The following is a 24,653-nucleotide window of genomic DNA, read 5'->3' on the forward strand; positions in this document are numbered from 1 at the left end:
GACTATCAGGACATATGTACTGTACCTTTATAACCTGGCAGCACAAGCCGTGTGTATACAAGAGACAGGAGGTGCACATGTTTTGTGTGGGAAGGTTGCTGTTCTCCAAGTGGGATTTCTGAACACTAGTATAACCTTATCGGACCAGGAATATATATGTGGTTGGACACTGCTCAGACATTATGTGGACAAAGACTGTATTACATAAGGAGCAGTGTGCTTAAATGCTTGGTTGCAAACCAAACGTTTCACGAGTTGAACCTACCATCACCTTAGTAGGACAAAGATGTAGCAGTATAGTTCCATAAAGATTAAGAAAAAAGAAAAATAACAACCAAAAAAAGTCCTCCTGCTGCTTATGAGCCAGTTCTAAACCATAATGACCTATGGGACCAAGGTGAATGGCTAGAGGGCTTTGAAGTCTGCAATCTTCATGAGAGCAGGTCTTCACGTCTTTTCTCCTGTGGAACTGCTGGTAGGTTTGAGCCCCAACCTTTGGTTAGTTGCCGAGTCACCACGATAAGCGCTGTACCACCCGGATCCTCCATAAAGTTTAAGCCCATTGCTATTGGGGCGATTCCTATGTAGCATTTTAATACATTTAATACATTTTAATAAAGTCCTTCGTTTTCGTTTTCATTCATGATGGCAGTGATGTTAATTACGAAAACAACCTGTGCATGGATAGAACTTATCTCGAAGCAGGAAATGTATTCATGGGTCTGGAACTCAAATTTTCTATCTGAGCAGTTTATAGTCACTGAGAATAAAGGAATCCTTTTAAAAATTCACCAGCATTCCTAGGAGAGCGTTCCTACATAATCACAAGTGAGGTGAGATAGTTTCAGAGATTCGGATTCAGAATTGGATGTTGGTAGACTTCTTGGCCTTTGAGGTTTGCTACGGTTCCTACTTTTAGAAGGGACTGCTGTATAGGTCAATGCCTCACCCTTAAAAAGAGTCTATTTAAAATTTCAACCTTCTCACACACAATTTTAATTTTTATGTTCTCAGAGCTTAAGGTACTATCTGACCTGTCAGACATCTAGTGAATATTTGTGAACTCATGTTAATATCCCTAGAAATCAAACTCTAGCTAGTGTTCCTGGGGACCGTCGTTTTCTGCTGGCACAAACTGTAATAAACTGGATGGCTTATATGAAGAGACATGTATTGCCGGGCCATCCTGGAGGCTGCCCATCAGATTTAAGGGTGTTTCTCAGTTTACTTTCTTCTGACGCATGGAGAGTGAATCTGTCCGTGCTGGGTTTATGCTTTCGGGAGCTCAAAGTGTTGCTAGGTTTGCATCTGTGTTATCATATGGCATCCTTCTTTTGTCTTTTAGACTCTGTGTCTCTTCTCCATTTTTAAAAGGATACCAGTCATACAGAATTAGAACCCCCTCCTACTCCAGCTTGACCTCATGTTAACCTACCTGGTAACATCTTTAAATACCCAAACCAGGTCACGTTCACAGATCTAGGGTTGAGAATTCCAGTAGATTCTTTTGGAGAACATGATCCTAGGTAATTCTGTGCTTTGCTTTTCCTCATTGCTCGCTCGTTCAGTTTGTTTTACGCTGCCCAAGCACCCATCCTTTACTCTTTGCTGTTTCTCTTCTTATTCAATAACTTGTTTAATGAATTAGAACTCACTTGGATAATTGAATACAACAGTAATGCCTGGACAACCTCCTTTAAGATCATGATGTGCGTTTAGTACATTGACTATATTCTATTAATGGGAATTCAGGGTACAGCGATTGAGTGCTTATTGTGTGCAAAGCACTTTGCTGGGTTATATGAATAGGCATCAACTTGAATTGTGTACTTTGTGCTAATTAGAACCTTATTGGGGAAAATAACATATACTGTAGTAGGAGAGGACTTTAAAAAGTTTATGGAAAATTCTGTTATGTTTTAATTCATGAACTTTTAGAAGACTCTTCATATATGCGTTCAACTACTGTATAGGTAGATTTGTGATACTGTTGTAATTCAGATATAGGGAAAGTTTAGTGATACTATGGAGGAAGGAATTGTTCATTTTAGTTGGCTAAATATTGTATGAGTGATTGACTAAGGTACATGGATGAGATAAAATTTCAGTGGGGCCATCCATAATCTTTAGAAAGTTGATAAGAGAGTGGAAGCTGAAGGGATTCCAGGAAGAAAGACTGACACAAGTAATGCTTCGAGGTGGGAATGTGTGTGGAATGTTTGAAAATTAACAGCGTCTGTTGTGTTTAGTGTAGTGGTGAACCTGTGGGAGTGAGGCTAGAAAGAATATTAAAGGTAAATTGTAAGGAGTTGTATTCTTGCTAAGTAAGTAATTTTAAGTGTAGGCATGTTTCTTTTTAAGTACTTTTCTCTTTAGTCTGTATAAAAAGTTATATATATAACTTTTATATATATATGTATAAAACTACATATATATTTGGTGTGTGTGTTTGTGTGTAAGGAGCCCTGGTCGTGTAGTGGTAATCTGTTGGGCTGCTAACAATAAGGTCAGCAGTTCAAACCTACCAGCTGCTCCATGGGAGAAAGACTAAGTTTTGTACTATGTCAAAGAGTTACTGTCTTGGAAACCCACAGGGGCAGTTCTACCCTGTCCTATAGGATCTCTATGAGTCAGAATTTACTCGATGGCAGTGAGTGTGCACATAGGACTACCAATAAAACGTCTCTACCTCCCAGAGGAAGCATGGAAGAACGATCACAGGTAGCTGCAGGTAGGAATTAGTTAGATGGGTAGTACCTAGTTCAGTTTGAAGGTAATGAGGGAGACGGTGGGCAGATTTTAAGCTCGCTGGGTTATTGATTTGCCAAGAGCTGTGCAGCAGGATAGGGGCTCCTTTAAAGTGGGCCTTCTGAGTCTCCCTTCATTCTACCTGCCTCTCTTGGCAGAACGGTGGCACAGGCTTCTTTCCTTCTACCAGGGAAATCACATTATTTTTGCCAGTGTTCCAGGAGAGGGCAAAAGGAAGAATGTGGTTGAGTGAGCCAAGAGGATCTGTCACATTTCCTTAACTTCTCTTTGTTAGGCTTTTTTGGCCCTCTGCATTTCCTGGGCTCTTGGTTTATCTTATTCAAGTAGAATTTGCTGTTGGTCCATCTTTTAAACTCAGCTCAAATGTTTTATAACATTTATCACTCTGTATTGTAATTATATACAGGTCTGAGGCCAGAAACTATATTTGGGTCATCTTAAGATCTCAAAACACTTAGCATAATTTTGGGAATGTAATCACTCAATAAATACTTGTTGAGAAAAGCAAATTTGTTTGTACTTCACAGTCAGAGACCTCCCAAAGTCTGCACATGCCAAGCGTGCTTCATCTCAGACCTTGCTGTGCTCCCTCCTCGCTTTCCTCCCCACCCCACCCCTCCCTCCTGCTCTGCTCTTTGTTTAGTTGTCATCTCATCATCATGGAGGTGTTCTCTGTCAACTCTATAAAATACAGCACGCCCGACAAAGACCCTCAGCACCCCTGGTCTTTTACCCTGGGTTCCTATTCTTCAAAGCACAGGCTGCCATCTGACACTATGATTGTCTGTCTGCTTTTGCTGGAAAGAGGCTTTTTTATCCACCCAGGAACTTTAGTTGTCTTCCCTGATTTGTCTCCCTAGTACCTAAGTCAACTACAGACCACTTCCCGTAGTAGCAGTTCTCAACCTGTGGGTCGTGACCCCTTTGGGGTTGAACAACCCTTTCACAGGGGTCGCCTGATTCATCACAGTAGCAAAATTACAGTTATGAAGTAGCAATGAAAATAATGTTATGGTTGGGGGGGTCACCACAACATGAGGAACTGTGTTAAAGGGTGGCGGCATGAGGACGGTTGAGAACCACTGGAGTCAGTTCCAAGACGTCATGACTCCATTAGCCTCAGGGCTAGCCTTTTTTGCTAGCCCCATGGAAGCAGATTGTCAGAGCTTTCTTTCACAGCACTGCTGGTGAGGTTGGAAATATCAACCTTTAGGCTTCTAGTTGTATACTGTGTGCACAGCCAGAGTGAGTGAATGGTAGAGTGTCAATGGAACCTCAAAATAAACATTCCTGTGCAGGTCTGTTTATAGACTTATGCAAAACATTGGTATTGTTACAACTTTCATGATACCAGATCATTAGTATTGCTCTCAGAAAATAAAAGCAAATTCGATTTTCTATAGATTGTGCTCATGAAATCTAATTATGGATTAGTATTTGTTTTTTAAAGTATTTGGATGCCAAGCATATTCAGCAAGAAAACACTTTTATTATCCATGCCAGCTTAATTTTCAGGGCAGTGAAATGGAAGACTGTCATTTCAGTAAGCAACTTATATTCAATTGTGAAAATGAAGTATTTTGAATATTCTAATTGATTTTTGAAGACGGTTATATGAGAAAATAATCCCTGTTGCCATACATTGTACATTTTCCATTAAGAGAAGGAAACTAGAAGCAGACCTGGGAATATTTTCCCAGAAACGCGTGAACTACATAGCTAAACTGGTTATTTGATAGGTACATCAGAAGGTCAGTCCATTACATTTTAGAAGGTAAGTATCATGATACTGAGAACTTTAAGGAAGAACTGATACCCCCAGTCATCTCATGTGCATTTAGAGTTTTAAAAGAGATTTCAGAGTCTCCACCATGAACTGCAGCATATGTTTTATTGCAGATTCACTTTTTCCTGAAATCTTAAGTCTGTAATTTGGCAGTAAAAAAAGTTGGTTATCAAATCAATACCATTATATAGCTTTCTAGTGTCATAAGAATTCCCTTTTGAAAACCCATAAAAACCAATTTTTCCTCACTATAAACTTTATCTGTTAGTTTTCTATGAGGTCGTGATACTAATTTTAGCGGTGGCCCACTCTGGGACAGGGAGACTACCAAGTGGTAGTAAATGCCCCTTGGTGCTCTTATAAAGCTTTGGATGTTTTCTTTCTCTTTATTCAAGTTAATGCTTTTTAAAATATACAGAAAGCTATGTAGTGATAGGTATATTCTTAATAACCCTTTAAGTGGAGGTTTGCCTCATATTTGCATTAGGGTACATCAGTTTTTTTTTAATTAAAACATTTTATTGGGGTCTCTCACAGCTCTCATAACAATCCATACATCCATTGTATCAAGCACATTTGTACATATGTTGCCATCATTCTTTTCTAGACATTTGCTTTCTATTGAGCCCTTGGTATCAGCTCCTCTTCCCCACATGCCAACCCCTGACCCCTTGCTAAATTATAAATTACTATTCTTGTCATATGGTACACCGGCTGCTATTTCTGTAGTTTGTCCCCCGGGGTGTATGTGTGTGTGTGTGTGCTTGTAAACTTTAGTATTAGGATATTTTCTTTCAAAATTTGTAAGTTTAGGTCATTCACAATACATAATTTTTGAAAAGAAAATACTGTGAAGTAATTATCAAAATAATTAAGAAATGGAATTATGTCTTAGTACCTGAAAGCGAACTGTAGTCACTGTCATTATAAAATGTATTGGAACTAGGAGGTTTTATTTTAAGATATTTCTCAGCCAAGTCTGAATTAGAATTGTATAAAATTCAGTTGTTTCCACCCATGTTGTATGTATTTATAAATAAAGGAAAAATCTGAGCGGTCCTGAGAGGAGCTGTTAAAGTTGTAGGATTGTAGCTCTCTAAATTGAATAACCAGCCAGTCACTTTGTTTTTTGCAATATATGCAGTACACATGGGTGATCATATAATAACATTTTTCTACTTTCTTAATACAACATGGTACTCTGAAAATTAAGTGTAAAACTGAAATTTCCTCTCAATTTAATTCCCCTTAATTAAATACCTTCCGTTATTTCAAGACTTGTACCTAATTATTTCAAGTCTACATTAATTTCGACATGTTCTTGAACTTATAAAACTTTGAGTTTTCACTATACATTCCTATGCTCCAGCTCTATACTATCAAAATAGTAGCTTAGTTTTTCAAAGTCCAGTTGCAGATCCTTTAAATATAAATAAATATCTTGATCTATTTACAATTACATAATAATTCAAGTTCATGTTTTAATTAATTAAGAATTACTTTTATTTCATGCATTTTAGACAAACAGCATTTGTAAAACCAAATTACAGTGTTTGGGAATAGCTATGATCCCATTAGTTTTAACCCTTGCTGATTAGTTTTTTTTAATAAGTTTCTTAATAGCAGTAGTAGTTCAATTAATATGAAAACCACTTGCAAGCTCCTGGAGGGGAGTAAGCCTTCAGTAATTGGGAAATAGTTTTTATGGTAAACAACTTGGCCTTTTTCTCGAAACTTAAGAGAAACATTAGTTTCTTTTAATTGCAAGGGGAAACATGTTCATTGAAAGTATTTTAAATAATAAAATGAAGCATAAATGTTGTTGCATAAAAGCATAGGTGTGTGGAGTTTGTTTTCACTCAGAGTCACCTCATGTACAGTGGGAAGAAATACTTCTAGTCTTCGACCATCTTCACAATTGTTCTGTTCCAGCCCGTTGTTGCATCCACTGCCTTCACCTTATCTCACTGAAGGGCTTCTCTTTTTTGCAGCCCTTCTCCTTTACCAGGAATGATATCCTTCTCTAGGCTCTGATACCTCCTGGTAACGTGTTGGAAACACATGAGACAAAGTCTCACCATCCTTGCCTCTAAGGAGCATCTGGCCCTATTTCTTTCAAGACAACATTTTCTCATTCTTCTGACAGTCTATGGGCGATTTAATTTCCTCGCCAACACCATAATTCAAAGGTATCAATTCTTCCTTGGTCTTCTTTATTCGCTGTCCAGTTTTGACATGCATATGAGATGATTGAAAATACCATGGCATGGGGCAGGCACCCCCGAGGCCTCAAAGTGACATCTTTGCTTTTTAACTCTTGAAATTTCCTAAGACAAAGTGCTCTCCTTCAAATCTTTCAGTTTAAGAAATGTTGGGTGGATTCTTTCCTTTCACAGCTCTCATTCTTTCTCTCTCTCTCTCTGTACCATTTGTGGAGAACATTTATTAAGTCTTAAATAGGACCATGTACAAAATCACATCATCTGTATAAGGGAGACCATAGGCATGAAGTCATAATAGTGTCCAAGGATTTTCAGGAAACTGGCCACTTACATAGGACAGGAGAGTACAAAAAATCCTATCTCAAAAGCATGATTGGTAAAGCTATAAGCATAGGTGTATACATATGTAAATACATTAATTCATAAAAATGGAGGTATTGGCTTATGTACATATATTTATATGGCAGTACCCTGAGGTAGTGGGTGTACTTCAGACCTCTGCTTATACCCTCCCTCAATATAAGAACACTTTGTTTAAAAAAAACTGGCATTCTGTGATGCTCACACTCCTGACACAATCGCTGAAGACAAAACGGGTGCATAAGCAAATGTGGTGAAGAAAGCGGATGGTGCCCAGCTATTAAAATATATAGCATCTGGGGTCTTAAAGCCTTGAAGATAAACAAGCAGCCACCTAGCAGAGAAGCAACAAGCCTGGCAAGAAGAAGCACACCAGCCTGTGTGATCATGAGGCATCACTGGGACCGGGTAAAACAGGGATCAGAAGACTCATAGCAAAAACAAAAAACAAAAAAACAATGTCATTGAGAACAAGGGTTTTTTGGGCAGAGACCCAAAGCCCATCTATAGGCAATGGGATATCCCCCCCAGAGGGGTCTCAGGGAAGGGATGAGTCAACCAGGGCACAGCGTAGCACCGCTGAAACACACAGTATTCCTCTGGTTGCTTGAGGATTCCTCAACCCTCACGATCATGACCCCATTGCTGCCTCTCACTTCAGATTAGACCAGAGCATGTACCACAGGTACAGATAGGAGCTAAGAGCGCGGGACACACAGACTCCAGGAACAGGAACGGGAATAGCAATACCAGAAGGGTAGGGGGAAGGTGGGGAAAAGGGGGAACTGATTGCAATGATCGACACATAAGCAGCCCCACCCCTCCACCAGGGGGACAAACAGTACAAACTGTCGGGGAAGGGAGACTGCTGTCAGTATAAGATATGAAAATAATAATGTAATTTATCAAGTGGTTATGAGAGTAAGGGGTGGGAAGGGAGGGGAAAAAGAGGAGCTGATACCAAGGGCTCAACAGAAAGTAAATGTCTAGAGCACAATGATGGCAACATATGTACAAATATGCAGGATACAATTGATGTATGGATTGTTATAAGAGTTGTAATAGCCCCCAATTAAATTCTTTTAATAATTCAAAAAACAAAAAGCATGATTGGTGGCAGATAGTTGCGGGTAGGACTGTGTACCCTGTTCTAGATAGGAGAACTTACAAAATTGGTTCAGGGCCTTCCTACCAAGGCACTCAATATGTGAAACAGGAACATGGAGACCCCAATAACCCAAATTCCAACCACTCCCAAGTAAGTCTCTAAGGCTAGGCTACCCTGTCTGGCCTGGCTAGGGGAGTGGTGGTAATCCGCTCTTCAACACACCGCGTCCGAGGGCAAGACCACTCACATGGCTGATTAATTGGGAGGGAAACCGGGATGGAAGCTGAGTTTACATGAAGACCCCCAGATGGATTGACGGTTCACACTATAATCGGTAGCAGTCTACAAACCTAACACTTAGAATGTCAGCTCTGATGCAGAAGGAAGGGAAGTGCGGGGCTGTCACAAACCATGATTTCCTCCCAGTTCTGGAGGCAAACATTTCAAATCCATGTCTGGGCTGTGCATGTGTCTCCTTTCGGCCCATCTCCTAGTTTCCCGTGTCCGACCTCGGGCCCTGGTGCTCTAACAGTGAGGATTAACTGCTTTTTCCTGGAAGCATTTGTGCATTAGGCTGTCACTAGGGCATTGATTGTCCTTCTGGATATACAGTGAACCCTCGTTTATCGCGGTTAATCGGTTCTAGACCCTACCGTGATAAATGAAATTCCGCGAAGTAGGATTCCTTATTTGTAAATCAAATATTTTCGTAGTTAGAGCATAGAGGACATGAAAAAACACCCTTTAGTCACCATTACACTCGTATTACCCAATTTATTAAACGAAAAAGGGAAAATACAGTAAAACATTTTGGACGTTACAATGATCATTTATTATTTATTATATTATTTATGGCATCAAGCGTGTACAGTATGAGCCAATCAGTGGCAGTAATGACAGAGCATGTGCTGTTACGCAAAAACCGCGATAGAGTGAAGCCGCGGAAGTCGAAGCGCAAAGTGGCGAGGGTTCACTGTATGTGGAAATGCTACTTTTGACAATGAGCATGGTACACTTCCTCCTCCATGTTGTAGGGACGCACAGATAGGGAAACCAAATCATTCACAATTCTATTGCAAATGGCACTTTGTCTACCGGTATGCCTATGTCCTCATCCTTGGAGAAAAATCTGTAATGTTTTTATACACATATCCATTTAATGTAATCATGCAATATCGTGAATGGTTTTTTTTGGCAATAAGTATTATTAATGGTTTTTGATAATCATTTTAAACATACTTGCCCTTTTTGGGTATTTCGATTATTTCAAGTTTAGGGCAAAGGTTTTTATTTTTATTATTCTTGGATGTGATATTGATGAATCTAAAGAGATACAAGTTTCAAGCCCTTTGTATTTATTTCCACACATGACAAGGCATTTTACAGTACTTCAAAGCAAAGGTAGCCTTGTGCTAGAGGAGTTAGCAACGTTTACACAACTGTCTTAGATGTCTGTTGCTACTACAACAGAAATACCGCAAATGGATGACTTTAACAAACAGGAATTTTTCTTCTTGCAGTTTAGGAGGCTAGAAGGCCAAATTGAGGCCACCTGCCTTAAGGAAAGCCCCTCTCTCTGTTGATTCTAAAGGAAGAAAGATGTCTTATGTCTTTACTGAGCTTTGCTCCTGGGCAATCTGCATATGCTTTGCATCTCCCCTAACCCATCTCTCTCTCCTCTGCTTGCTTGCTTAATCACTTTTATATCTCAAAAGAGATTGATTCAAGATACACCTTACACCAATCCTGCCTCATTAGCACAATAAAGACAATCCAGTTTCAAATGGCATTATAACAACTGGCATAGAAGTTAGGATTTACAACACATATTTTGGTGGTGGTGTAGGGGAATAATTCAGTCCATAAGAGCTACATTCTCAGGACTTGACAAAGGTGCTTTTCAGGCTCAAATTATGCTCTGTATCTATTTTGCAGATGGCTGATATTTTGCCACCATCTGTTGCTCTTGTGACACGCAGAACCTCCTGAGAGAGGTAGCCCATTGCACCCTGGCCAGCTGACATCTAACAACGTGCAGTCATTTGTCTGCTGTTTCACATGTAATGCTTGCACGTGAACTCTGGAAGCAAGCGAGGGAAAGGGTCGGTGTGAAGAGTCAGTGTCTTCTTTTGCTTCCATTCTACCAACAACACTGGAGCAACTGTTACATAAAGTATAGGATATTACAGGCCTGTTTTAGAAGTTTAAGTTCTCTCTCTTTAAAATGACTCAGGCTATTTGTTAACTATGAATGCTAATTAATACAGTGGAGAGACTAATGGTCCCAGCTATAGTGTGTATTTATGCTGGGTGGATTTGCAGAGGAGAATTAATTAACTCCTAAGCAACCTTACTCTGTTTGATCACTTGTTTGCAATGTGTGAGATCCTTTTTTTCCCCTTAAAGAGACGATGAGGATGTAAAGTGTGACTTTCGCTAGTTTGCAAAGAATAACTCTGGGCTGTAGGGTCTCTGCTTCATTAGACAAAATATTTATATAACCAAAATGCCTCCTTGAAAATCCAGTTGCTAAAGAGATAATAGTGACAGACAAGGCCACTAAACAGATAAAAGTCACAATGCTCGCTCTAGTCAGGAAACTCCAAGCTATTTCTAGTTATCTTTTACTCAGGGGAAACTTGTTTGTCATATGATATGGGCCAGCCCGTGCCTCCTTTGCAGACACTCTGGAGCACGTTAGACCATGTAGAAACCATAAAGTGTTGGCTGTGTGTACTTTCTCTCGATGACACAGGTCAGTCCTAAACATCTTCACGATTTCACAAATCACAGCCTAGTGTTACCATACTGGTGACCCACTTCTTATAATAGTCTCTAGTTCCTTGAGATACTTAAAAATGTGATAGAACTCTTCTGACCACAGCTATTCATCTACTCAGTCCTGGGCTAAGCTGAGTATGTGGATTTTCAGAAGGTGAACATGAAAAGTCTGTAGACTTTATCGAGTCTTTCTGGTATCAGCTTCTCCTACCACGAGCAAATATCTGAGACCAGAAGCATCACAAGATTCTTGAAAGATAGTTGGAGAGTAGAAGAAATAAATGTTGCTACAGTCAATAAATGGAAGATACTACACTTTTAACAAATTCTACTTTAATTTTTCTATTTTTGCAGAAATAGAGGGAGGTGTCACTAAATCTCTTAATTGATATGTCTTAAAGGCTGGTTTTATTGATATGCATTTTAAAGGCTTCATTCTATTGCTGGCTTCGCTTCCAGCTTCCTCACATCATTAGAGAAATTCTGTTACTGCCAGATGATTTTCATCAATACAAGATGACTATTAAAAATATTTCATGTGTCCAACAGTGATACTTCTTAGTATAGATTTCTAGCCTGCCTAGTCCTTTATAAAATCTCTCTTTCTTATCCTCTAAGGTGTTCACTTGATTTATATATATATATATGTATATATTCTCTTTTAGCCTTATGAGTCAGTAGGATTTCTGCATTTATTCTAAGGTGATTTTTCTCACTGACGAGGTACATCGAGTTGTGAGATTACTGTGCTCTTTTCATTTTTTCATTAGAAGTGAGTAAATCCAGAACTTTATACTTTGCGACCGTTTTTCTCTTCTCCAGATCATGGAGGGAATGCCACCCATGTTTGCTTGCGTAGCTGGACTTCCAGTAGGAGGTGGCGAATATTTGTGTGTTAATGCAGTCCTGTGATTTCTGCTTTAAAACTAACCGGAAGTGTGATGCATGCCTCCCCCTTAGGGAGAGCAACCTCCAGCAACACTTTATTTAGTTAATATGGATTAAGTTCTTAAAAGATGTTGGCGTGAGACTGAGTAGTGCTGGCATAGTTAAGAATCTGCTCGTCTCTTGATTTTAAATTCACTTGGTTTGTGTAAGGAGCCCTGCGGGTACTGTGGGATAAATAAGCATTGAGCTGCCACCTGAAAGGTTGGGAGTTCAAACCCACAATCTGCTCTAGCAAAGATTCCTAGCCTCAGAAACTGTGTGGAGCAGTTCTGCTCTGTCAGGGTTGTGGGAACTATGGGTTGGAATCGACTCAATGGCAGGGGGTTGGGTTTTGGGTTTTGGATCTGTATAGTTAGAATTTGCCTGCATAAACATAAGCCTCAGTTAAAATTTGGTCAGTGTACAGGCCATGTATGGTAGCAAGACAATGCTTCTGCCCAATAGAAAATTCTGGTATAGTTTTAAAACCAGTTGAATCCTTCCAGGTAAGAGACTGTACTGTCCTTGAGTTAAATGTTTACATAGAATCCAGTCAAGTGGGGAAGGACGTTTCCCATGGTGTGAAACATGGCTTTTAACTTCCTGACCAGGGTTGTTGGCAGAACTGTTTTCCTCAGAATAAGGTGTGACATTCTGAACGCAGGAAGATTCCACCTATTATGTTTAGACAGTGGGCTACTCTTTGCCGCAAACTCTATCTTTGGAAAAAATAGTAGTAAGTGGTAGTAAGGTGTGATTCTTAGAGGCTGCTAATAAAAGACTTTGGCTGGGTGAGGAAGTAATTGGCAAGTTAAATGTTAAAGGGTCTTATAGTTTATTGACACAGCGCACATCTATTATTTGTTTAGAAGAACAATGTTGTGTTTTTCTAAGTGTTAGGGACGTGGTGGTAAGCAAGGCAGATCAAGTTACTGCCATCCTGAAACTTAACGCCCAGAGGAAGATACAGATATTGAATAATCTCATATGAATATACCTTCTGTACTATTCTCAATTTATTCCTGATGAAAGAAAAGGGATTGAACAAAGCTGTCAGCATTCCTTTTGCTGATACTTTTATGAGGTGCTTGACTTCTCTTCTTCTGTATCTCTGACTAAATGGGTCAGGGAGCCCAGAAACTCCTGCCCCTCCCGCTGATCTTGTTTTCATCCCATTTCAAGAAGGCGGAAGGCTTGAGGACATGCCATCTTGGGAAAGCAAATATATTATTCATCTTGTAAAACTTTTATAATATGAATAATGGTTCACGGAAAGTATTTTAAAATGCTCTTTTTCTTTCTTGCTTGCTAAATAAAAGTCTAATTACTAAATATAGAATGAGATATCTAGATTGATGGTGAGGGAATTGACTAAGATTGTTGTAGATCAAACAAAATAAAAAATGGCAGGTGATTTTAAAAATGTATGGGTCTCACAGATATTGTTTTAGGCTGTGTACCCTTCTTTGTCCTAGAATTGGATTGTTTATGCTGTTTCTCTCATTTCTGTAAGATTGTTACTTCTATCTATATCAGTAGATTCAGATGAACACAATTGTACACATTTTCTTAAATCCACATTTTTTTTCCCTCCTGAAAACGAAGACAGTATAACACTCTTGGAAAGAACACACAATAATAAAATATGTTGCAGGTATACATGGCGCTCAGTTTGGGTGAGGAATCAGAAGGACTCGCTCGTGACAGCTATAGTGCTGCCCAGACCTTTTGCTCAGAACATGAGCAAAGTGGAAGGCAGTGTTCCTTTAAGGGCAGAATCAACTTTCTGCTTCCCCTGATTTTTCATTCAGCTCCATAACAACTTAGTGACATCCATCCCACACCAGATTCTGGGATAGTCTTCAGGAAAATAATGTTAAGATTCCACCCAGATTTTCCCTGCCTTATCAACGTCGTTGACAGGGCATGGGGATTAGTATAGGGACACTGTTCAGAATGGAGAGGAACTCATGTAAAGGTTTCACAGATTTGGGGATTCATGGGCAGAATTTTTAAGAAAAGTTTACTAGGAGGACCTCGAAGCAGACTTGCCAGAAGCTGACGAGATAGAGCTGTGAAGTCAGAGGTGAGTGTTAGCATTGGGTACTGCTACAACCCAGGCTTGGACCCGGGAAGTGGGAGCAGGATTGAAGTGGGGAAAGATGTGAAGCTTTAGTGAATAGGAAGCAAGAACTCAGAAATCATGAAGGGAATGCCACCCTTAATTAATATGTGCCAGGTGCTCAATTTTTCCTTTGGTGATAAAACATGGAAGGCTATCTTCCTTTCCTATAGATGCTCTGATCAATGACTACAGATTGGGTATAGGTATTCTTCCACAGTTCTGGAACCCAGAGATCTAAACTTTAGTTGTCAATAGTTGTTGCTTCTGGAGATTTATGTGTTCCTCTTTTCTCTCCATCCTCCTGGTGGTTGTTGGCAATCCTTGACGTTCCTTCAGTCATAGAAGTACCACTTCATTGGGTGCCTTCTCCTGGATGTCTGTGTCTCTTCATCTCTTCCCACAAGGACACGTCCTGTCAGGTTAGTATCCAGCTTAACCGAGTATGTAACCCTCAATTGAACTTGATTATGTCTACAATGACCCTATTTGCAAATAAGGTCACACTTAAGTATGAGGCGTAGGATGTCCACACATTTTTCATGGACACAATTCTACTCACAAAAGGGACTTTTGAGCTTGTCATTGTATGATCAGATTTGCATTTAAAAAAATTATGTGTGTCTGATTTATGCAGAATGGTGTGGCAGGAGTAAGATTGTTTGGTAATACAGAGACCATGTTAAAAGGGTAATGCAATAGTTAAAGTGAGTGATGAGATGATTTTCTAGTTAAAAATTTTCCTGTTGATTCATAAGTATGCTGCCACATTTTAAAATGTCAGCAAATTGAAAATATTTTTAGTATTCAATGGAACTGATTCATTGCTACTTTTACAGTTTGAAATTATTCCTGAAATTAATAGCAATAAAAAATGGAAAGGAATTGGTATTTTATTTGTGAATGAAATTAAATCAGTAAGCTTCTCAGTCACAAAAATAATCTTAGGTATAATTTTCCTATGCAATATGGAGTATAACTTTGTAAAATGTAACATAATGAATTTGTGATTAATACACATCTGATTATTTATTGAAATTATGCATGTTTGAAAACAAGTAAATGATGTCATAATGCCTGGGACATGTTAAGTAGTCAGTAAATATTTGTTCAATTTGCATTTGATACTTGCCAGTTATAATCAGGAATTTATATTAATTCAAGTAATTGAGTAAATGACTGATATTTATAAGCAGGAAATGAAGTCCCAAATCGAGAAAACAGAAATGTGTGCCAGGAAAAATTAAACTGCATATAAGAATATAACTTTGAAAGGCGCATGCTCTCAAAAGTCATTGCAAATTGTATAATTGGAAAAGCTCATTTGAAAATACCTTCAAATTGTCTCAACAGTGTGGCATTTAAGTCTTCATACAAAATCTTGGTTTTACTACATAAGTTCTTTAAATATAAGAGGCAACAAAAGTCACAGTTGAAGAAATTAAACACCTTTAGCATTTTGAAAATAGCTAAGACCTAAAGATGTTAGTAAATACACAAATAGTATTGCAAGTTACATTGCAAATGTTAGGTGTAAGTCCCATAATCATATAGTGGAATAATAATTAGTTCCCATTACATGTGATCTACAGTTCAAACTGATGCTCAGAAATCGTAAGCATTTTTTAGTATTAGCCAAACTTTAATTATGTAGAACATTGTCAGTGTACATAGTTTTAGGATCGCAAAATACTTCTCTTCATTGATGGCTAGTTATATCTCAGTCTTCAGAGGTTGTTATTTTTAGGACTTACAATAAATTTGCTATGTTCAATTCTTAACAGACATCTCTAAAATATAACCTTTTAGGATCTATTTATTCATATTTGTGTATATTTTATTTGAGAAAAATTGAGATTGATGAATGCACTACAAATTACTTTAAGGAAAGTTTTTTTTCTTTTTAAACCGAAGTGTAATTTTACTTCATACTTACATTTAAGAGGTTCTCTTATAGGAAAGCAAAAATTTTTTCACACTTATTTTTTTACTCTTTAATGAGCTTTCAGGTATATTTCAACAAGTGGGGTTTCCGTGATGAATCATTAAAATAAGTGAGTGGGTTGGAAGGTAATGCAAACCTTTCTCAGTACTGCCCTGTTTTACCCGGCTGGGCGATTAGTGACTTTTGCAGTAGAACGGGGTGTGTTGGAATGGGTGGGTGGAGGTGCAGAAGGGAAGGGGGAAAAGGGGTCAGTAAGAAAATACCAGGCAAACCTCTGATGACATATTGGGAACTGGTACTCAAAGTTCATGTTCCCCAACTTGAAGCCTTTATTGTTGAAGTTCACTGCTGTTTGCTGTGTCAAGCTTTACTACCCAAATATGACCTATCGACAAATAAGCAATATATTTTCAGCAATCAATTGAAGTTTAAGATACCAAGCCCCATGTATGGATAAGCCTGTAATGTCCATTTTTTTGTATGTGTGGGATGAAAACCATTATCACCGAAACTGTACCTTCCTACAACTAACATTGGCAAGGTGTTTATGAAATATACTAACACAATGATTCCTCTGAGCTAAAATGATCACTTGGTATTTGACTGGAAAATTATCTGAATAGTGTAAGTAAACATATTAGCATCATATATGATGTTTAATGTTGATTTCTAATGTGACAGGTTTATTTTTTAAAACTCACTTTGCAAATCTTTTATAATAAATCAATGGCAGATAGAAAATTTCCTTTGTCTATACAGTTAACAAAAAAGTCCCTCAAATATCACAGTAGTTATAAATGCCCAAGAAGGTAGACAAAAGAAAAAATGTAGATCACCCTGAAAATAATCATGGCTCAGGGAATAAAGAAATTGGGTCAAGCCTAAAATAAGTTCAGGTACAAAGACAAAAACTTTTAATAAAAAAATTTAAAAAGAGCATTGGTTTCAGGCTAGTTTTGTTCTCGGTCATCTCCCCTAGTATTGTTATTTTTAAATACAATGACGTTAAATGCATTTTTCCCCCTTTGGTCAAAATGCTTGAATGAAATACTGTCGTAGGTTTTGCTTTGTATCCCTCTTTAATTGTAAATATAATTTTTTGTAAAGGCAAATAATTCTTAAAGAGCTCATGTCGACCTCTTGTGATCTTAAGTACAATTTCAAGTGATGTACAATTTCTGTGTCATAGCTATCACTTGGACTCATTTTGAATGGCCAGATTTAATGTTGTAGCATTTAACCATGTATCATTAAATCATAGTATTGATAATGAATTAAGCTTTCATAAAGCTTTAATAGTTGATTCTCACTCATCTAGCATCCCTGGGGAATAAAATGTGCTGAAGAAATGAGTTTTTTTTTTAACTGAAGCTTACTTGTTTAAGCAAAAAAAAAAAGACCCTTAAAAGTTGATAACAACGTATCTGCTCTTTCAGTGAGCAGGCATGGATTAGCCATTTACTTGGCAGGTCATAGTTCGTTATCCTGGCAGAATGGGAAAAGGGCTTGGGCTGTTTGCTTGGGATTTGTTCCCGGATATAAGGGTCTTCTGTTGCTGTTGATTCTTCCTAATGGAAAATCAGAGCCATACCCTTGATTGTGATGAATTTAGTAAGTTTCAGGACTTAAGGCTTGTGGTGGTGCACGTGATCAAGCTTGAGAGATTTTATAAACTGAAGGAACCACACAAGACATCCAGCTCTGTGTGTGGCAGCTGCCATTGTTTGTGAAGACATCTGCACACAGCCTCTGGCTCCTCCTCATGGAGACCTTCTTTCCCTTTGAGTTCATTCCTGAGGCTCTGATCCTGCTACTCCTCTGTGGTCAGGGCTCTACTAAACCCACTGCCATTGAGTCACTTCCCACTCATCATGACCCTAGATTTGGTTTCTGAGGATCTGTAAGTATGGATGGGAGCAGACAGCCTCCTCTTTCTCCCATGGAGCTGCTGGTTGGCTTGCAATACTGACCAGTTCAACCCTTCACTGCCAGCGCCACCCAGGCTGGCAGTGCAAAAGTGCCTGCACAGCATTCACCCTCTGTGTGTGTGAGCATCTCTACTATCTGAGAGACCACCTGCAGTTTCCCCAGATGACTGTTAAAATGGGTAAATTGTTGTCTTGCCTTTATGTCTTGGGATATTCTACCCCAAAAGCAAGCATTCTTTTTAACAAAGTGTTTTGGGTTTTGTCCCAACCTCACACTTACTTGTTTCAAGCAGTGACTTACAAAAGAAAACTCAAGCACAACGAAAAGATTTGAGCCATTCTTTTATGTACTGTTATGGCATTTGGTTCAAATCTTTTATTTAAAATCAGTGCCCCCCCCCCCCCCACCCCCCGCCTTTTTACTTGACTATAATGGGAATCATCTTTCTTCCAGGTTGTACTTCAGGAAGACTACAGGGAAGAACACGTTTTCCTCTTGCCACAAAAGTTGCAATAGAAGTAAGTGAGGAGGTGCCAGGATATGTCTGTCTCCACAAAACAAGCAGAACAAATTTCCATGAATCAAAGCCACTAAGTATAGTTTTCAGAGATGGTAGGACATAGTTACTTTCCCTAGAAAAATACCCAAAGTGCAGGCACACCCATTGGCCACCAGGAAAATGCCCAAGTAAATGCTAGTTCCAACCTGTACATTTCACTCTTTTCACTGAGCTATTTAAGGGGTGGATGGCTTCTATAGCTATAATCTTTGTTTTCCCTTCCCCTTTGCTATTTTTCAGCCTCCCACACGCTTGGTGTTCAGTTCTGCTTACCGAGTATTTTGACTCTATAGTAGCACCTACACATACTGCCCCCACAGTGGCTGATGGCTTGCTGATAACTTGTGATTCAGACCCATGGCTTGCTGATAACTTGTGATTCAGCTATAGAATGTATAGCCTGATAGTGGCTCTTGATTAATCATGGGAAAGGGTGGAGTAATGAGGAATCAGAGAGCATTTTTTTTCTCCTAATATTGATGCTGTTTTCCTGAGGTTTTATGACTGAGGTCTTCTTTAGACTGGTTTATGACATTCCATCACTTAGAGAACTATTGCAGGTCATTCAAGGCCTTTTGGAGACCTTTTAAGGATATATAGGACTATACCCCATAGCCTGATTAGGTCAGAGGAAATAAAGCAAGATATCAGATATCTGTGATGTGGCCCAGTAAGCAAATGAATGTTAAACTGCTTTTATTTGGTCTGCGTTGATATGTTTGATAGAGTTTTCAAAAATTGTCTTGCACTAGTCTCTCAGTTACTTTTAGCCATTTCCATCATTTGCAGGACTAATTGTTAGCATTTTGTTGAACTTGGAGGGAGCTGGTTAGCATGTTGAACCTCCACACTGTTAGAGCAGATGCTGCCAGCTTGCCTGGAAAAAGAAAAAGAAACTTGACCTCTGACTAGTCAGTCTCTCAGTTCACTTCTTACCCACAAAACCTGTAGGATTGTCACATCTGTACTTGAAATGCCAGCTGCTAATTCGGAGGCATTTCATAGGCATGTGTCCACCCCTTTGTCATGTCATGATCTTGCTGGTGGATAAGGAGTGGTAGGGTCTTAAGAGCTGGAGGACTCTTAAGGTATCCTTTCTCCGTAAATGGATGGTTTCGACTAATAAAGAGAAGGAATACATATTTTATTACCATGTACAAACATCTAGGCTCACATGCGTTGTCTTATTTTATTCACAAGATGCCCTTGAGGCCTAGTCATCCCTGTTTAGGTAATTTGTCCCAAACCATAGATACATAGCTAATTGGTGACAGAGCTAAGGTTCAAACGTGGATGACCAGAGTTCCTCCTGCCTTTCTACCTAAAGGAAGCACTTCCTCTTAATTTTGCATGTAAGTGAAATATACAGAGGCATTTCTTTCTTCTTCTCTCCAGAAAAGTACTCGTTGGCACAATCAGGCATCAAGAAACTTAAGATCTCTTTCCGTTCAGTCATTTCTTTGAGAGCCACTTGAGGCCCTTTGCTGTGAAATGCAATGTCAGTGGCCTGGCTTTGACTGAGCAAGGTGAAGTGCAGTTTCATTAGTAAAGAGCATTATTGAGTCTTTGAGACTATGAATTTTGTGGAAGAGGGTTATTAAGAAACATATAATGCTGTTTAATAAGTGGCATTTACTAAGTCATAAAGGAAAATCCAAACATGTGAAATATGAACAACATAGTAATTGGGCCTAGAGTGATGTTTCTCCCTGATTTCTTAGAGGAAATAGAGTATAATTTGAATTTATACAAATGTTTTACCTTAACCACATTTTTTTATTTCACTGAGCAAATTACAAAAAAAATCCTTCCAGTTAAACAAGATAAAACAAAAATTGCTTGATAGCCAATTCTAGCACGATCAGGTTTCACAGGGGCTTTAATTGGTACCATGGGCTTCTTGTTTAAAGCAGGTTATAGAAAGCTTGCTGGTTCAAAGACAAATCTTTACCCTCACTTTTTTGGTGCCAGAGACTGATGATAGTGGGGAAATGGTCAAGGTACAGTGATGTGGTGTCCCAAGAAGTTATCCTCCACACTAGAGAATAAAAAGTGAGTTCTCTCACCAGTATCATAAAATGATATAAATGTGCTTTTTACATACAGATTCACTGGGTCAATGACAGGTGGTACATTTCATGATGGGTTACTATCTCTTAGAGTTACAGAATCAAAATGCCTGTGAACTGGAGAGCGCCTGTATGGAATGGCTATTGGAATGGAAGTTTTGGGGAGGAGATGAGTTCAGTGGCCATTCAAGATTGGAGGATCAGCAAATGGCAGGTTGCGAGCCTTATCTTTTAAAATTTTTATTTATTTATTTTTTGCGAGCCTTATCTTATGTGGCTCTTTGAGTACATACATGTGGCTCTGAAATAAAATGGGGAAAAAATGAAAGGATATTATTCAGAGAATGGTGATTTCATTCTCTGTTTATAACAAGATATTTATGGCTCCCAAATAAAAATTGTTGTGAGGTACATGATTGGCTTTTCCTTCTCAAAAGTTTTGCCTGCCCTTATTCTAGAGAAGGCAAATTCTGAGCTTACTGTGTTCAGCTTCCCATCATTCTTATTGGGAAGTGAGTGATTATAGCAGAAGAAGCCTTCAAACTTCCTGGGATGCCTGAAAAAAAGGAGCCGTAGTCTTAGGGCATGAAGAAAACAAATCAGAGAAACAGAACCACCTTTTCCCATCTCTATGAACTTGAATGACAAAAATATATTAATTATGAAAATATCATAATTATGAAAAATAAATGTCATATGCTGTTAGAACGTATAAGCTCATTTTTTAAAAAAATCATGTGACTGAATGATCTGCTTTCTCAAACTACAACACTTAGACTTATTACAACATTGTTATATGTATATACGCATGTATGTGAATTTGGAGGAAAAAAAAGTTGGGTGTTTTTGCTTGTTATTTAGAACCTGTGAAGGCCTGAAAGGGCCAAATGAGTATTCTCATCATTGAGGCCTTCTATGGAGGGTCCCATAAACAGCTGGTGGATCTCCTCCAAGAAGAACTAGAAGGCTGCGTCCTTTCTACCCTTCCGGCAAAGAAATGGCACTGGAGAGCGCGGACATCGGCTTTGTATTTCTCCCAGCATGTTCCCATCAGTGAGCAGTACAGGTAATGAGAGCTTAGGAATCTTCTTCTTCTTGCTTTTAATGCACCTGTTAGCAGGGGATTGCTCTGATTGGGGTCTTTGAGAATCCTACCTGCTGTGGAATCGGTCATTTGATGGTGGTAGATAGCCCATAAGAAACTACAGAGCACTGGCACTTTAAGGACACTTAATCAGGAGCCCTGATGGCACAGTGTATTACAAGTGAGGCTGCTCACCTCAGGGTCAGCAGTTCAAACCCATCAGCAGCTCCACAGGAGAAAGATGAAGCTTTCTGCCCCCGTAAAGATTTTCAATGTCATCAACTGTCAGGGACCATTCTATACCAAGTGAATGACTGAGTGAGTGGAGGACATTGATCAGTAGTAATGTGGCCTCAGAAGCTATATACTGTTCTGATTTGTTTTGTGGTTCTTATGACAGACGTGCACATGCACGTACGTGCGTATCTGAGTTTGGGGCCTGGGATGGGCATTGATCTTGAGTGTGTGGGTTTATTTAGTCCATGGCCCCCAGTGCCTCCTTTAGTAAGTAACGCTGCTGTAGTTTAGTTTTGTGTCTGACATACACCATGTGCTAGGGTTGAAAAGAGGATTGAAATAGGCGTAGGCATGCAAGTCCAGTAAGAGTATGCAAGACAGAGTTCGTTTTGACTCTAAGCTGAAGATGGTAACCATGGACTTGTTCTTCAAGAAGGAGTAGAATTCAGGGGACACTGACCTGAATTCTACATTCTGCTCCTATGAGGGAGTCAGATCTAGGGCTGATCTATTAGAAAGAGTCTTACTGGACACACTGAAAAGTTGATTGAGAAAGACTGGCTACATTTTTGTGGGGAACAAGTAAAGTAAAATTCCTCCCACCTCTCCCTCGAGGCCTCTCCCTCCTCTTCTCTGTTCATGTGCACTGACATGTGTCTCCTGATTGTTAAATCGTGGAAGATTACCCCACTGTGGTTTATGTACCTGCTGTTTTGCCATTCCGGGCCCCTATGGGTAGAACTGCCATGGTTTAGGCAGGGGTGAGGGCTGCCAGGCTGCCAGTTAATGGAGTTGGAGCAGGCAGGTTGTTCGAGGAAGGGCCTGCTGCAAGCTTCAGTGCCCACCTTGGCTTTAGCAGCCAGACCCATCTGTTGTTTCTAAGGTGGAGCAGCCACAAGGGACGGAGCAGCTCGTGATTTAAATGTAAGCTGCTGTTCTTAGTAGTAATTTGAGAGATTGAGAGAAAACCCCATTTGGTGTATGAAAATCGTGCATTGTGTCTGAGAATTCAGATGGTCAGATGGAATAGCAGGGAGAGCTCAAGGCATGTTGCTTGGGATTTTACAGGTAAAATGCTGTTTTGGTATGTCTTGGAAATATTTGTATTTTTAAAATCAAAAGTATATTTAGAGTATTGCTTCCATAATTTAATGTTTTAGTTTCTGATACCAACAAGTGAATGAATATATTTGATTCACCAATAAGATATTTCTGTGAAATAACAAATTTTAAGGACAACAATGAAACTGTAGCTACGTTAAAATCTGTTTCCATTCACTTTCACATCTCCTATAATTGTGCTTTCTAAAGTGAATGCCAGGTAACCTCGTTGACTCTTTGGCACAATTTCATTTAGCATTAACATTTGATATAAAAAAACTTCCACGGGTATTTGAACATTGAAATGAGCCTGTTGTGTATTTGCTGCTTGATTTCATTTTGGTGATATAGATTTTCAGAGTCTCTTTTGGTATGAGAGCTGCGAAACTATGGATTGCATGCAAACACCTCTCTACATTTGGCTTCCCACCTCTTTGAGGCCTGAAACATGTAGAGATAAGTATCATATTTCTCTTCGAAACAGTCTTACGGGAGAGGTGGGTTTCAGAAAGACTATAGGTACGTTTGGCTTTCTCCTTCCCATAACTAACATGCCTCACCATGGTCTTGTCACCTCCCAAGGTCAGTTGTTTCAGATGTGCAGTTAACATTTGCTCCAAAGGCATACCTCACTAATTTCAATTACAATTGCAATTTTATTCATTTACTCTTTAGCAAATACCTTTTCCAAATACTTTTAGAAAATAACAGCCATTTCAAAGCTTTTAGTAAGTTAAGAAAAGATATATATATACTTACTCAATTCTCAATGGATGTGTAAGAATAACCATTCGTTACACTAAATAAATCTGAGAGATTGAAAAATGCTCAAAGTTTTTGCTTTATAATCATTCCCCTTTTACATTAACAAATGTAATCATTAAAATTAATAAGAGTGAAATGATAAAGCATCTGCATTTCTTACCAGGCAAAACCATTCTGCAAAGTAAAGATGTGGCCGAGGCGAAAGACCTTGAATGTGGGCTCACACATTATTCTCAGAACTTCTGTACATATGGCTGGCTATCACTGGTGTGTGTTTATTATCTGGAGATATTTTACTGAATAAAAAGTCGATGCTTTAACTTAACTAATCAGTTTGAGTCTATAGTATTTTGACCAATAAAAGAGTACACCCTGATACACCTTAGAGCCATTTAATTTTATTACAAATGACAGAAGCTTAACAAATTCTATTTCCCCAGAGCACTTGGTTATTGACACTCTTACATTGTATTAAAGTTTTGCCTTCTAGAAATGTCCCAAGATGCAGAGTAGGGCATGTTAGAAGGCCTTAAATATTGTGCTTTCGGCCATATAAAAAAATTATTCTAGAATCAAGCATTTTTACTACTTTCTGTTTTATTTTAGGCATCGAGTAGGTTTCATTCATTTTTTTTTACAGAGGTTTTTTGGACTGAGTCATTTTTATACAAAATCTTTTTTTTTTTTTTAACTTTTAGATGCTTACAGTCATACTTGTCATTCCATCAGGTTTTGCAGCCGGTATGGTTAATTGTGTACTGCATAGCCCTTTCTCCTGTTAACATTTTTCTCTGGTGTGGAGAACTACTGTATATACTTGAGTATAAATCAAGTTTTTTTAAAATTGTTTTATTAGGGGCTCATACAACTCTTATCACAATCCATACAT

General features: G+C 38.8%; 1 protein-coding gene across 6 annotated transcripts in view; it reads left to right on the forward strand.

Annotated features, from left to right (window-relative positions):
• The first annotated feature begins 14,388 nt into the window (after nt 1-14,388).
• GTDC1 (glycosyltransferase like domain containing 1) overlaps nt 14,389-24,653 on the forward strand; it is a 319,298-nt gene continuing 309,033 nt past the window's right edge. For 4 of the 6 annotated variants that reach the window (XM_004703837.3, XM_030888005.2, XM_045299495.1 and 1 more), the window contains exons 1-3: nt 14,389-14,497; nt 18,403-18,467; nt 21,439-21,643. In XM_004703837.3, the coding sequence (XP_004703894.1) occupies nt 21,465-21,643 (179 nt within the window). In that variant the 5' untranslated portion in view covers nt 14,389-14,497; nt 18,403-18,467; nt 21,439-21,464. Of the gene's footprint in view, nt 14,498-18,402; nt 18,468-20,668; nt 20,792-21,438; nt 21,644-24,653 lie in introns of all 6 variants that reach the window. The other 2 variants (XM_045299491.1, XM_045299515.1) reach the window with 2 other exon arrangements.

The sequence above is a fragment of the Echinops telfairi genome, unplaced genomic scaffold, assembly GCF_000313985.2.
Source record: "Echinops telfairi isolate 266 unplaced genomic scaffold, ASM31398v2 ScPeMD7_4;HRSCAF=17, whole genome shotgun sequence".
In the NCBI taxonomy this organism is placed as follows: domain Eukaryota; kingdom Metazoa; phylum Chordata; class Mammalia; order Afrosoricida; family Tenrecidae; genus Echinops; species Echinops telfairi.